The following is a 13951-nucleotide window of genomic DNA, read 5'->3' on the forward strand; positions in this document are numbered from 1 at the left end:
AAAGCAATATTTAGATGTTTAGACCGCTCCTCACCGGACGCACTTTTTTCTTTTATTTATTCTTAAAAATCGTAAAATTGCCATAATGCAGGATGTTGTTGCACCAGTTTCACATATTACATTTGATATTGAGATTGCTCTCAATAATCAGCTTGGTTCTATGCCTTTGCCATTCCCTGGAATGGACAGTAAGTATATGTTGTGTAGTAAAAACTTTTCGGATAACGAAACATTCGGACAATGCATTCACTGTGCCTATCACTTTATATAATTCTAAGGAAATCTGATATACGCATTCTGCCATTTGTCTCTAGACCAGTGAAATATGCTATTATTCCCTTTCTACAAACCATTCAGTGATGCTGTTGTGTTCAAGTAACTGTATTCCAAATGGAAGTGGCTATTCTTATGGTCCCATATCGCAGGCTAGTTTTGTGTTACAAATAAAATATCAGGTCTGAATTGATGCAAACATGTCAAACTGATGTGTGACAAACGTCAAGTATAATTAAAGGGCAATAAACGTGTTTAGAGTGGTAAGAGATTTGTGCTGTTGTGAAAAATGTGCATGCATATACACGAAACATAGTTCAATAATTCTCTAACTGATTTAATTGAAAACACTTGGTCAATATTCTTTAGTGTTTCAATATTAATAACGTATGTATTTACATCTACATCTGTACAACCAAAAATCGTTTTCCGATTTATTTAGAAGACAAATTTCAAGTTAAATAAGTATTTTACACTTACGGTAAATCCGTTGTATTAAAATTGTTTGTTTATGTAACAAATGGAAAGTGTTATACTAGGGGCAATCACTTCCCTTTTTTCGTCTTCTCTGGATTTCCTTACCGGAAAAGTAAAGAAGTTGGGTGAAATTATATCAGTCAAATGAGAGCAGTAGGAATAGACATCTGCAGGCTTTTCACTATTCTTACGGGGGAGCCGTAAGAATAGCCTGCGAGGCTATTCCTACAGGACCGTAAGAATAGCCACTTCCATTCCAAACAGGGTTGTCCAGCCATCCTGACGCCTAGCCTGAGTTCTACCATATGGACAGCTAGCAAATCCTCAGGAGATTTTCTGGCTGTCCGGTAATTGATTTCTTAATAAATAAGTAATGATTTTAAACAGTTTTAACTGTTATTTACTTAAGATATCAATACTTATCTGTAAATAAAATATTGTGTGAATACATACCAAAGTATATTTTTCAGCGTCTCGAATAGATTACTGATTTTTCAGTCGATAAAATGAGTGAAGTGTTTGTATACAAGTCCATTGATATTCTATTTTTAGAAATGATAAAACATTGATCGCCGAACATCCTTGTTATTTTGTAAAATGTGTTGTTTTTCTAACGGCCTAAACTTTAATTCTTAAAACACAAATTTACAAATAATTTTTTTTGATGAATGGAAAGCTTATAAAACAGCAATTCTTTAATTAATTTTGACTATTACTGTGAAATCATTTAATTTGAGATCACTGCTGCCGCTATTGAAATTAAATATCATTTAAAACAGTAATTCATAAAAAAAATGAATTCTAAAATATGAAAATTGTAAGTATTTCAAAATTGTTTTAATTTAGAAAATTGGGTGCCCGCTCGTAGTGAATAATGCATGGAAGGGCACCTGTGGTCTTTCTCCACCATCGAAGCTGGAAAGTTGCCATATGACCAATAATTGTGCCGGTGCGACGTTAAACCCACCAAAAAAATAAATAAATAAATTTTGTAAATCCAGTGAAAATGTTAAATTTTGAAATTCCAATCCCATAAAAACATTGTTTTGCCCACCACTATATGAACGGATTTTAATGAGTGATGTCAATGCAGTTGATCTTGCCATTATAGATTTCAGCAAACTTTTGTTTTATCGGCTGAATAATGCTGTGATTTATTCGAGACAATTAAAAGTGGCTACAACATTGAGGCCCAGAGGAGTCCCTGATAGCAGTATGGGAAAACTGGTGTTTTGCTGGAATTCTAATTGTTACTCATTACTGGGATTGGGACTGTAGGCATCAATAATGGCAAACATTTATGCAAACCAAGGAAAAATGAATGCATGTCCTAACATATATTTGATGCCTGTTAAATACTTCCATAATCCTAGCCTATCCCCGTAGTGTTGTCTAGGAATACGGACCTTTCGTAATCCAAGAATTGGAGACTAGGATTACGGTACCATAATCCTAGCCACTGCCTTTTGATAAATTTGTTTTCATCAGGGATCGAATTTAGCGGTCGCTAACTGGCAAAATTCGAGTAAGAATAAGAAAATGTGAGTAGGAAATCATGGCACTCTAATATTTTTGCAATCACATTCGAAAATCGACAAATCAGTTGCTCTTTAAAAACTCCTTTGGGGTAGTTATTCTACCAATAATCACTTAACTGCTTGTAGCTTTATACAACAATGTAATTATCGGATATTTATGTAAGCGTCTATACGATATTTGTTTCCGTTTTGGTTGGTGATTCGCAACTGCGAAAATGGAGAGAAAATAACAAAGGCCCGCAGACACCGAAAATTCTAGCAACACCACTGGCAGTGACCTGAAATAACCTAAAACTTCTGAGTCTAGCCAAAACTCCAAAGAATCATCAAGTACATTGACTCCTTCTTCCGAAACCAGAAAGTCCCGGCCTGATTGAACCGTGAAAAATTGGGAAACTAAGCTGAGCATAAAACTTTTATATGAAACCAAACAATAAAACAACTTGATAAATATAGTACGTAAACAGCCTTTAAATAATTGCTAGTGGAACCAACCATTTTGCTAGTGGAAAAAAAATGGCACTAGCAAAAAATTGCTAGTGGGAAAATAAGTTAAATTCAATCCCTGTTCATCATAATTGAATATATTTTCAATTCGTATCCTTATAAATTTTAAATTTCTCTTCTGAAAAATGTAAGTTTATTGACATTTATGATTTCTCTGTATGGGATGGAAAAAAGATAAATTTCATTTCAAAAATGATTCTAATACGGAAATCATGTTTACATCCAGAATACCCTCGGTTATTACTGTGCCACTATTCAAATTTTCAACGGGCTGCATACTCAATGATACTGGATTTGTTAATCGGATAATTAATAACAAATGACTTTTAATTGCTGCCATAAAGCACATTTATGATTTTCCTTCACACTCGATGTGAAAGGTTTAGTCAGGTCTTATATTTAGGACTAATTAAACTGTATCAACAACCACTACTTTTTTGTGTCTTAAGAAGAAAGTTTAGGCCATTAGAAAATCATCACTTTTTACAAAAAACATGGATGTTTGGCGTAAGCCCACCCAGTCAGTTTCTTCTTATCAGTTCTTAAAAAAGAAAATAATACAGCTTTGTATACACACACAATCTCTCCTGTAGGACTTATTTATCTATTACAAAGGAAGATTTCCCTTATTTCTTAGACTCTTAGTAAATTTAGAGAGATTACACAGCCATTCAGTTAAAATATTAAAATGAAATTTTAGATATATGGTACTTTCACTTTGGAAAACAGTCTATAATTTCCAGTCTCTTAAAAATCAGTAAGTATTTAAGATACCCTCTACGCAACACAATAAGCTGGGTTTAAAAAGCAAATGCGAACATACCAATTTGTTGTGGTCAAATTTTTTGGAAATCCTGAATCAGGTGTTTGTAAGAATGATCTTTTCTGTGGTTATTGCTATTAACTGGGCTGGGAAAGTGGCATATTTACAGATTTATGTGAATTATCATCTAGAGTTCTCGCCAGTCGAATGTGACATGCCTTCATGCTTTGAGCTGTATAGTAGACATCCTTACTATTCGTGCCTGAGCAACATGTCATAAAAGCAACCTAATACACACACCAATTATTCCAATAGTTTATTAAAATGCTTGACCATGTTCCTCGATCTTTCTGTGAAAGAAAGCTGCATCTGATGGTATTAATCACCTGTAGTGATAGCTCTAGTTTGCTCTGCTCGCTACCATGCACTAGGGAGTCAAATCAGAATGACTACACATTTGCAATACCTCAGTCCATAAGATCTTTCTAAAACCTGATGACACACAATTTGCAAACACATAATTATTTGACTATTTACTTTAATTCAATAAATTTGCTTGAGGTGAGATATTAACATAATGGATGATGGCACATTTTGTTTTTTGTTTTAGAATCTGGGGCAGCAATATGTACATTTTTCCTGACACCAGTAGGGTGCAGCAAGGCCACAGCTTGTCCATTTAGACACATTAAAGGGGAGAAAACTGTGGTTTGTAAACACTGGCTAAGAGGTCTGTGTAAGAAGGGAGACGACTGCGAATTCTTGCACGAGTTTGACATGACCAAGATGCCTGAGTGCTTCTTTTTTAGCAAATACGGTAAGTCTGTAGTTCATTATTTTCTTTCTTTTTTAATCTTCAAAGAACCTTTTACCTTACTTTCTGTATTATCAATAAACTTTTTCTTTTGTTGTTTATTACAATTACAGTCCATGACAAAATTTTACAATTAAAAACAGAATTTTACCATGTATCTTGCAAATAATTATAAACCAATTATATAACTAGCTACAGTTTAATTTGTCAATTAAAAACATGTATATAAGTTTATAGATCACTGCTTCTTAAGAAGAATTCTTAAAACAAAAGAGAACTGAAAAACTAATACAAAATCTAACAGGGGCAAGAAGCAATCCTTGTACAGTAATAATATAAACAATGATTAGTGTAAATGTGTAAAAATCTGACCATACAGAAACTTCTTTAGTCATTAATTCTTACCCTGCTTAATTTCTACAATGAACTTGTCCATCTTTCAATTTGGACAGTACCATTAACTGTTAAAAGGGGTTCTTACCAAAAAGATACCCACTGAATGGCGAACAGTACAAATCATATTCAGACTGCACAGATGTGCAGGCTAGTCATGATCTGCACTGGTTGCAATGGCAGAATCAGTTGTGCCAGCATGATAAGGGTTAATGGTTATTTCCAAATAAACCGAAATGTTCGGGCTACCAGACAAGAATTTACAGATTTCTGAAACCCTGATTAAAGTCAGACCTATATAAAAGCGGAATTCATATAAGTTTTAAGTAGCTTGTTTTCCAATCCATTCGATTAAAAATTTCTTTGTTTGTTTGTTTGTACTATTTTGATTGATGTATGTCTTTTTATCAAACTTTGTTAATTTAAATATAGTACTCATGTTTGTATATACAATTTGTGGAAATAAATACAGATTAAACTATATAAAAGCTCGATCAAAGAGAGTAAAAAATCCAGTTTGTACAATGTATGTAGAGACTGTACATTTCTTTCAAATCAAGAAATGGGACCAATGGTTTTTAGAATCAAGTGGCCTCTATGTACAGGTGGTGTTTAACCCTTACCCTGTTAAATTTCTATAATGAACTTGTCCATCTTTCAGTTTGGACAGTACCATTAACTTTTAAAAGGGGTGCATACCAAAAAGATACTGACTGAATGGCAAACAGTGCAGATCATGATCAGACTGCATGACTCATCATACATAATGTATCTGCACTAGTAGCAAAGGCAGAATCAGTCGTGTCCAGCATGGTAAGGGTTAGTTTAGGTTTTATTGTACATGTGTATTGAAATAAAATAACTGGCTTGGGTATGAAAAAGTTTGAAACTATATGCATTGTTTTGTCATGTTTCATTTTTTCAGGTCAGTGTAACAATAAGGAATGTCCTTTTCTACACATTGATCCTGAACAGAAAGTTAAAGATTGTGCATGGTATGACAGAGGATTTTGTAGGCATGGTGAGTGACTTAGTAACCTTACAGATTTTCTGGGGGCCTCTGTGGCTGAATGGTCAATGTCATATGAATGAACATTCCACAATCCACTGGTTGCGAGTTTGATTCAGGGGGCAGGCAAATTTTATAAGAAAAAAGACAAAACGTTTGAAATTTGTTTGTCTGCTAACAAGTTTTCTTTGAAGGAGTTTTCACATCTTTTACAGGGATCAGGTTGTCTCTGGCATGGTAATAGTCTGTTTTCAGACCCTGTGTTTTGTTTACAGGAGATAATTCCTTGAGGCTACTCAAATTTTGTATAATTATGTCCGTCTAAAAACAAATGATAATTGCGGGCCAAGAAAAAGATTGGTCAGAATGTATATTATTATAAAAAATGAAAAAAGATTATCTAGTTGGTAGTCAGACTGGCACATGAATTCCTGCACTAGTATGAACTTGACTTACAGTTAAATAGTAAGAGTATAAAAAGCACGATACTTAACAATTGTATATATTCCATTGCAAGTTCCAACTACTATGCACTGATGCTAAAACAATGGCATAATATAGAACATTGTTCAGGAATGGTTTGACTATGCTTACACTGTTCTAAATGAAACCTAGTGCAAAAAGAATATTCACATGATAAATTGTTGCAATAATGAAATTTCTTTTCTTTGTTCCCATTCACTTTGGATGCTCTAAGTCTTACAATAGAACTAAAAGTTGGTTCCAGAGTAGAACAATTATCTATTTTATTCCATGTAATGGCACTATGAAATCTTGAATATTTATAAAGGGAGTAATTTCCGTAGATTTTATGGTTGCATCAATGCATGAAATTTAACCCAATAAACAAATACAATATCCGTTCATTTATCTTCTATAAATTGAAATATAGATATTTATATCCCAATGAAACAGTTGTTTTAGCCAAAACCATTAAAATTCATTGTTCACAAAATTTAATGTTTTCTCAGTAAAAACAATTCCACAAGACTACCCTGAAATTTTAGAACACTTTCGGGGAAGTATTTCATAGAAAAACATTTCCAGAGGCCTAATCTGAAATTTAAGGACACTTTTCTTGAATGATTACACAGTGTAACAATTTCAAAAGACTGCTTTGAAATTTCAGAATACGATTCTGGAACAATTTCTCAGTAAAACAATTCAAGAAGACTACCCGTAAAATTTTAGAACACTTTCCTGGAACTTGAGTGGAATATACTGAAAATGAAAAAAAAAAAAAAAAATAAATGGATGGAAGAGTGTCTAGAGATTGTCAGGCTAAAATTACAGGGGCAGAGATCTGGCATAGTGAAGGAAACTTACATATATGAACATAGAAAACAATCTCTAAAGGGTGGAACTATTACAATATTGATGGAATGTACAGGGATACTGTTAAGCCGCCATTTTGCATAATCAACACTATTACAAGCATAAAAACTTGGACAAAAATTCAATAGAAAACAGGCATGTTCAGAGAAACTGTTACTGTTATTATGATAGTTACCAGTACTTATGTTTCAGTATTAATGTTTTAATATCTTCATTTTAGGACCAAACTGTAAGAACCGTCATGTAAGGCGACTGATTTGTCAGAACTATCTCTGTGGATTCTGTTTAGATGGACCAAAGTGTAAATTCATGCAGTAAGTTTTTACAACTATTTGTGCAGTTTAACTTCTTTCTAGGACTCTCTAAAGAAAAAGTGCCTGTTCCAAGTTTCTTAGTAAATAATCTGTTGTGAGCAACAGCCTATGTAGAACATAAATATTTCTTTCTTCCTAGGATTGTTTGTCAAGAAAAACTGAACTGTATATGATTACTAAGTGTGTTTAATTCTTGATAAGTTTTTAGCTCAAATTTTTGAAGAAAATGTAGAGCTGTTGCATTCGCCCCAGGGTCGGCGTTGGTTCAAGTTTCTGATAAAGTCAAATATCCCTGTTACTATTGGAGTTATTGACATGAAACTTAAAAAAGTGATTTACTATCAAAGTCTGCACCAGGAGAAACAATCCCCATAACTCTGACTTGAATTTTGACAGATTTATGCCCCTTTTTAGCTCGACTATTCGAAGAATAAGTAGAGCTATCCTACTCACCACGGCGTCGGTGTCGGCGTCGGCGTCACACCCTGGTTAAGTTTTTCGTACCAGTCCACATTTTGACAAAGTCTTTTGAGATAAAGCTTTGAAACTTTCAACACTTGTTTACCATCACCATGTCCAGTTATAGGCAAGAGTACATAGCTCTGTCAAGCATTTTGATTGAATTATGGCCCCTTTTGACTTAGAAATCTTGGTTAAGTTTTTCGTACCAGTTCATATTTTGACAAAGTCTTTCGAGATAAAGCTTTGAAACTTTCAACACTTGTTTACCATCACCATGTCCAGTTGTAGGCAAGAGTACATAACTCCATCAAGCAATTTGGCTGAATTATGTCCTCTTCTGACTTAGAAATCTTGGTTAAGTTTTTCGTACCTGTTTATATTTTGTGTAAAGTGTTTGACATATGGCTTTGAAACTTTTATATCTTGTTCAGTATTATAGTCTCTATCAATAGGCAAGAGTACATAACTCTGTCATCTTTTTTGGCTGAATTATGGCCCTTTTTGAACTTGGAAATTGGTTCTGTTTTCGTATATGTCCATGTTTTGTCAAGACTATTTGACATATGGCTTTTAAACTTTAAACACTTGTTTATCATTATGATTTCCATCTGTAGGCAAGAGTACATAACTCTGACAACTATTTTGGCTGAATTATGGCCCTTTTTGGACTTTGAAATTTTTGTCAAAACTATTTAAACTGTGGCTTTGAAACTTTTAACACTAGTATATCAACATGATTTCCATCTGTAGGCAAGTGTACATAACTCTGTCAACTATTTTGACTGAATTATGACCCTTTTTGGACTTGGAAATTAGTTAAATTTTTCATACAAGTCCATATTTTGCCTAACATATGACTTAATAACATATTTGCCATCATGGTCACACATTGCCACTTAGTCCAGGACTAATCTAAATCCACAAATACAGGAACATTTTTTGTTTAATCCATTTTTTTCTTTTGTCTGAAAATCTGTGGAAATATTTTGACCCCATTCTTCAATCAATTCTTCGAATAGTCGAGTGCGCTGTCATCCGACAGCTCTTGTTATATTAGAATTCTTTGGTTAACGTTTTTGATAAAGTCAAATATCTCTGTTAATATTAAAGCTCGTGACTTGAAACTTGAAATAGTTATTAACTATCACAATCTGCACCAGGAGACATAATCCCCATAACTCTTACTAGAATTTTACAGATTTATGCCCCTTTTAAACTTAGAACTTTTTGGTTAAAGTTTTTGATGAAGTCAAATATCTCTGTTACTATCAAAGCTTTTGACTTGAAACTTGAAGGAGTCATTCACTATCACAGTCTACACCAGGAGAAACAATCCCATAACTCTGAATTGAATTTAGACAGAGTTATGCACCTTTTTAACTTAGAATATTTTGGTTAAAATTTTATATAACATCCAATATCTTTGTTACTATCAAAGCTATTGACTTTAAACTTAAAACAGTTATTAACTACTAGTATCTGATTAGAAATTTGCCAGATTCATGCTCCTTTTACTGGAAAAGCTCTAATTCAGTGTCAATCTGAGAAAAGTCAATTGTGTTGTCTTACGGACAGCTCTTGTTATATGTTCTGCTTTCTACTACTAAGTATTCAGTTATTCATAGAAATCTTAAACAGCTTTAATTTTCACCATGGTACATTTCTAAAATGGACTGGTCCATTTTATTCAATTTGGGCAGTACCTCTATTATTCAAAGGGGTGTCCACTGAAAATTTACTGACTGAATAGCGAACAGTGCAGACCATGATCAGCTTGCAGGGATGTTCTGGCTGATCTTGATCTGCACTGGTTGCAGAAGCAGAACCATATCTCTCACATATGATTTTGCATGTCTTCATTTCAAAATGTATAATCAGCATTTTTTCATTGCAGCCCTAGGTATGACTTACCTGTACAAGATGACAAAACAAAGAAGTTTCATCAAACAGTTACCTGTCACAATTGTGGGGAAAGTGGTCACAAGTCTTACCAGTGTCCTAAACTACATGCCCCCTCAGTATCTACAGTCATTACAACTAGTGGTAATACAGTCGAAATAAAGGTTAGTGAAAACTTTACTTCATGTACATGCTGATGGTGTATAAAGGGAGTGCGCTTTGACATAGTGTTAAATGGATGCTGAATTTGAACCACTTGCTCCTGCATCGACAGTTTAACAGTTGTATAAGAAGTGATCGGAATTTACATTTAAGGATCCATCAGGTTTACATGTAAAAGGTTGCTGGTGTAACCTAGGTGCTTGCTGTTTTTGAAAAAAATGCTTAGAAAGCCTCTCGGGATCTTTCTCAGCCACCTAAGATTTTGGAAAAAATAGAATTCTATCTTGGGCTCAAAACTATACACATAATATTTACAATCTTAAAGGAACATGTTGAGAAGATCACACAAATAATGATGACCTTATGGATTTTAAAAAATGTGAAGTTAAGAAGTATGGTTTCGTAGTTCAGAAATACAATATTTGAAAGAGTACTAGATTCAAATTAGTGGCCCGTTCTTATTTTACAGCTAATAACATACATTTTGTATTTCAGCAGTATTTTGGTTGATATAGATCTAAGGACATATTTTAGTTTCTAGTCGTTTAAATGAGTTTAGGTCAGAGGCTATAATGTTTATATGTATGTTACAGCCTGTAGGAACTCGTATCGGTGCAGGGATACCAGGCAGTGGATCCCACTATGGCAGAGGGACTTTTGCACACAGAGGTCAGCCTAGACTAGGATTTAACTTCAAATCTGATAATGACCAAAATCAGAATCTAGAATTTGTCACATGTTTTAAAGTAAGTGTCTCTGTTGAAATGTTCTCTTTATATAATATGATTTGGAATTATATATGTTATTGTGTGAATCACAAAATCTGGCATTATACATAGAATGTAATTACATATGGATACAAGCTGAAAACTCTGAAAATCAGGGCTTGATATTGTTAGGATCACAAAAGATTCTTTAAAAAAAGTTTCTTTTTGAAGTGTTCTTGTATGTTTGTTTATAAACTACTCATTTCTCCTTGTGTGTTTGTTTGTGTTTGTGTTTAGCGTCTTTTTCAATGATACTTCAGTCAGAAATGATGGTGTCTATTTGTGCAGTGAGCACAATGCCAAATTTTATAGTGCCACTCACTGGAATATCAGGCAATAGACAAGTGATGTGATATCCCACCTTGTCTGACCACTCCTAGTACTGTCCTCCAATTGCTAAGTGCCAAGCAAGAAACCTACTTATTTCTTGTTAATCTTAAATTACTGGCAGATAACGTCTGTGGGAATACATTTTTATCTGATTCCCAGATGAAGTATTCAAGAAAATTTTGCTTAATAAGTGATGCATAGAAGCCAGATAACAGACTCTGCTGCGCCAATACTTTAAAACAGATACTGTAACTTGTAGATAACCTTTACTCTAACTATGATCTGACTTTAATACAGAACCAACACTGGCGTTTTACTCCATTTTAACAAGGATTTTGAAGGCATTTGCATTTACCCTCAGTCAAAATTTTCTCCAAGAAATATCAACTTTTAAAAAAGACAAGTTTCCCTGTGAGCCATACCAGAAAATCACCACAGCCCTTTTACCTAAGCTATTCACTTTTGTATAAGAGAATACATGTAAGTTGGTTGGGTCTGACTTGCTTAAGTTTCCCCAACTTTATCAGTTTGCATTTATGAGAATTTTTCATGCAATTGTGAATAAGTCCTATATAAATAAAACCAGTCTATCTGAATATTCTGTTCATTACGGAAAACTATCCTGCTTTAATTTTGCCATTCGTACCAGACAGTCAAACTTAACATCCCACTGAACTCTACATCAGAAACTTTGATAGCCTGCCTACTAAGCTCAGTACAGAAAGCACAGATCTATGGATTGTGGGATCACGAGTTTGATCCCCAGGCAGGGCATATGTTCTCCATGACAATTTGATAAAAAACATTACATGTGTTTCTAAATATCATTCATCCTCCACCACTATTTCATGTAGGGATTTTGAGTGATTCAGACATAGAAAATCATAAAAAAGCGGCCAGAGATCATATGAACTGCTGAAACTAGTCTAGGTGCTCAAACCATTGATGCTCCAGTTTGCATATTATATTGCTTGGTATTCGTTATAGATTGAATTTTATTGTACTTCTTTTTTTTTCAGTGTGGATTAAAGGGCCACTATGCCAACAGATGTCCTAAAGGGGACCTTGCTTTTCTTAGTTCTTCAAACATACAGACAACTACCTGACGTTTTACAGCACATACCTGACCTTATCTCCAGAGAGATGAAATTAGTGTTGGTTAAAATATGCTGCTGTGTGTGTTTATCACAACACCCTCATTTATAGATGAAATTTTGTCTTAACTATTTGTTACAGAAAATAAATTACTAAAAGATCCTTTCTTAGTCCTTTTTATGCAAGACTTAAGTTGACCTTCACATATTGTAAAACAATGTGTAACATTTAATGAATTGTAGCTGTTTGCTTTGGTCAGAGAACCATTGTCGGCATCTAGATTCGTAGTGCAGGATGAATGATATCAGATGTTTTGTATTTATGTCCCTGCCATTTAATATGGGAATGCATATAGAATACCTCTGCCCAAAAGTTTGGAATCCATGCTTCAGAGTGTGCACAAAATCCTGTTCAGCTAATAGTTTTGTCTAATTTTGACACATACCTGTCAAGACACACGCATTGCGCGTGTGTCACATGCATTCGGTCCTAGATCACACTCGCACGCCTAGTACTCTTAAGTCACATGCATTTTTATGCCCCACTCCATAAAATAGTGGGGGGGGGGGGGGGTCGCATATAGTGTTGCCCCTGTCCATGTGTGTGTTTCTGTGTTCAGGAAAGGGTGATGTTTGTGTCCTGTCCATAACTTTGACATGCAAGGTCCGATTTCAAAATTTGACAAAAATAATAAGCATGGATAGACAATTTGTCATGTGCAACAACCAGGTCCCTAAGTCTAAGGTCAAGGTCAGAGGCCAAATGTCACATACAAGAATGACTTTGTCTTGAGCATTTCTTCTTCATGCATGGAGGGATTTTCATGTAAGTTGGCTGAGTTGTATACCCTCATGATACAGAATATGATGTGCAAGAACGGTCCCTAGTTACGGCGTAGTTTAGAATTACTTCCCTTTGTTGTTACTATAAATAGCTTATATTGTAACTTTTTAGCTCACCTGAGCATGAAATGCTCAAGGTGAGCTTTTGTGATTGCCCTGTGTCCGTCGTCGGTCAGTCCATCGTCAACAATTTGATTGTTAACACTCTAGAGGTCACAATTTTGGCCCAATGTTAATGAAACTTGGCCAGAATGTTACCTTCAATAAAATCTTGGACAAAATCGATATTGGGTCATCTGGGGTCAAAAACTAGGTCACCAGGTCAAATCAAAGGAAAAGCTTGTTAACACTATAGAGGTCACAATTTTGACCCAATCTTACAAACTTGGTCAGAATGTTACCCTGAATAAAATCTTGGACAAGTTGGATATTGGGTCATCTGGGGTTAAAAACTAAGTCACCAGGTCAAATCAAAGGAAAAGCTTGTTTACATTCTAGAGGTCACAATTTTGGCTCAATCTTAATGAAACTTGGTCAGAATGTTACCCTGAATAAAATCTTGGACGAGTTTGGTATTGGGTCATCTGGGGTCAAAAACTAGGTCACCAGGTCAAATCAAAGGAAAAGTTTGTTAACACTGTAAACTTGGTCAGAATGTTAATCATGATGATCTCAAAGTCCACTTGGAATCTAGGTCATGTAGGGTCAAAAACTAGGTCAAATCAAAGGAAAAGCTAGTTAACACTCTAGAGGCCACGTTTATGACCATAACTTAATGAAACTTGGTCAGAATCTTAATCTTGATGATCTATAGGTCAAGTTCAAATTTGGGTCAGGTGGAGTCAAAAACTAGGTCACCAGGTCAAATCAAAGGAAAAGCTTGTTAACACTCTAAAGGCCACATTTATGACTGTATCTTCATGAAACATAGAATGTTAATCTTGATGATCTTTAGGTCAAGCACGAATCTG

General features: G+C 34.5%; 1 protein-coding gene across 1 annotated transcript; it reads left to right on the top strand.

The window, feature by feature from the left end:
* Positions 1–12300, top strand: LOC123563051 (cleavage and polyadenylation specificity factor subunit 4-like). The gene is made up of 7 exons (XM_045355616.2): positions 1–188; positions 4169–4375; positions 5691–5786; positions 7330–7423; positions 9780–9948; positions 10540–10692; positions 12063–12300. Exons 1-7 carry the CDS (start codon positions 86–88, stop codon positions 12147–12149), a joined length of 909 nt encoding a protein of 302 aa, XP_045211551.1. The 5' UTR covers positions 1–85; the 3' UTR covers positions 12150–12300.
* The last annotated feature ends 1651 nt before the right edge of the window (positions 12301–13951 follow it).

Source organism: Mercenaria mercenaria, chromosome 2, assembly GCF_021730395.1.
Source record: "Mercenaria mercenaria strain notata chromosome 2, MADL_Memer_1, whole genome shotgun sequence".
Lineage (NCBI taxonomy): Eukaryota > Metazoa > Mollusca > Bivalvia > Venerida > Veneridae > Mercenaria > Mercenaria mercenaria.

What these genes read in the sequence shown, in the direction of transcription:
- LOC123563051 (XM_045355616.2), top strand. Translation starts at nt 86, where the DNA reads ATGCAGGATGTTGTTGCACCAGTTTCACATATTACATTTGATATTGAG. An exon ending in GCCATTCCCTGGAATGGACA is followed by an intron (nt 189 to 4,168) that starts GTAAGTATATGT and finishes TTTTTGTTTTAG; the next exon opens with AATCTGGGGCAGCAATATGT. An exon ending in GTAATACAGTCGAAATAAAG is followed by an intron (nt 9,949 to 10,539) that starts GTTAGTGAAAAC and finishes TGTATGTTACAG; the next exon opens with CCTGTAGGAACTCGTATCGG.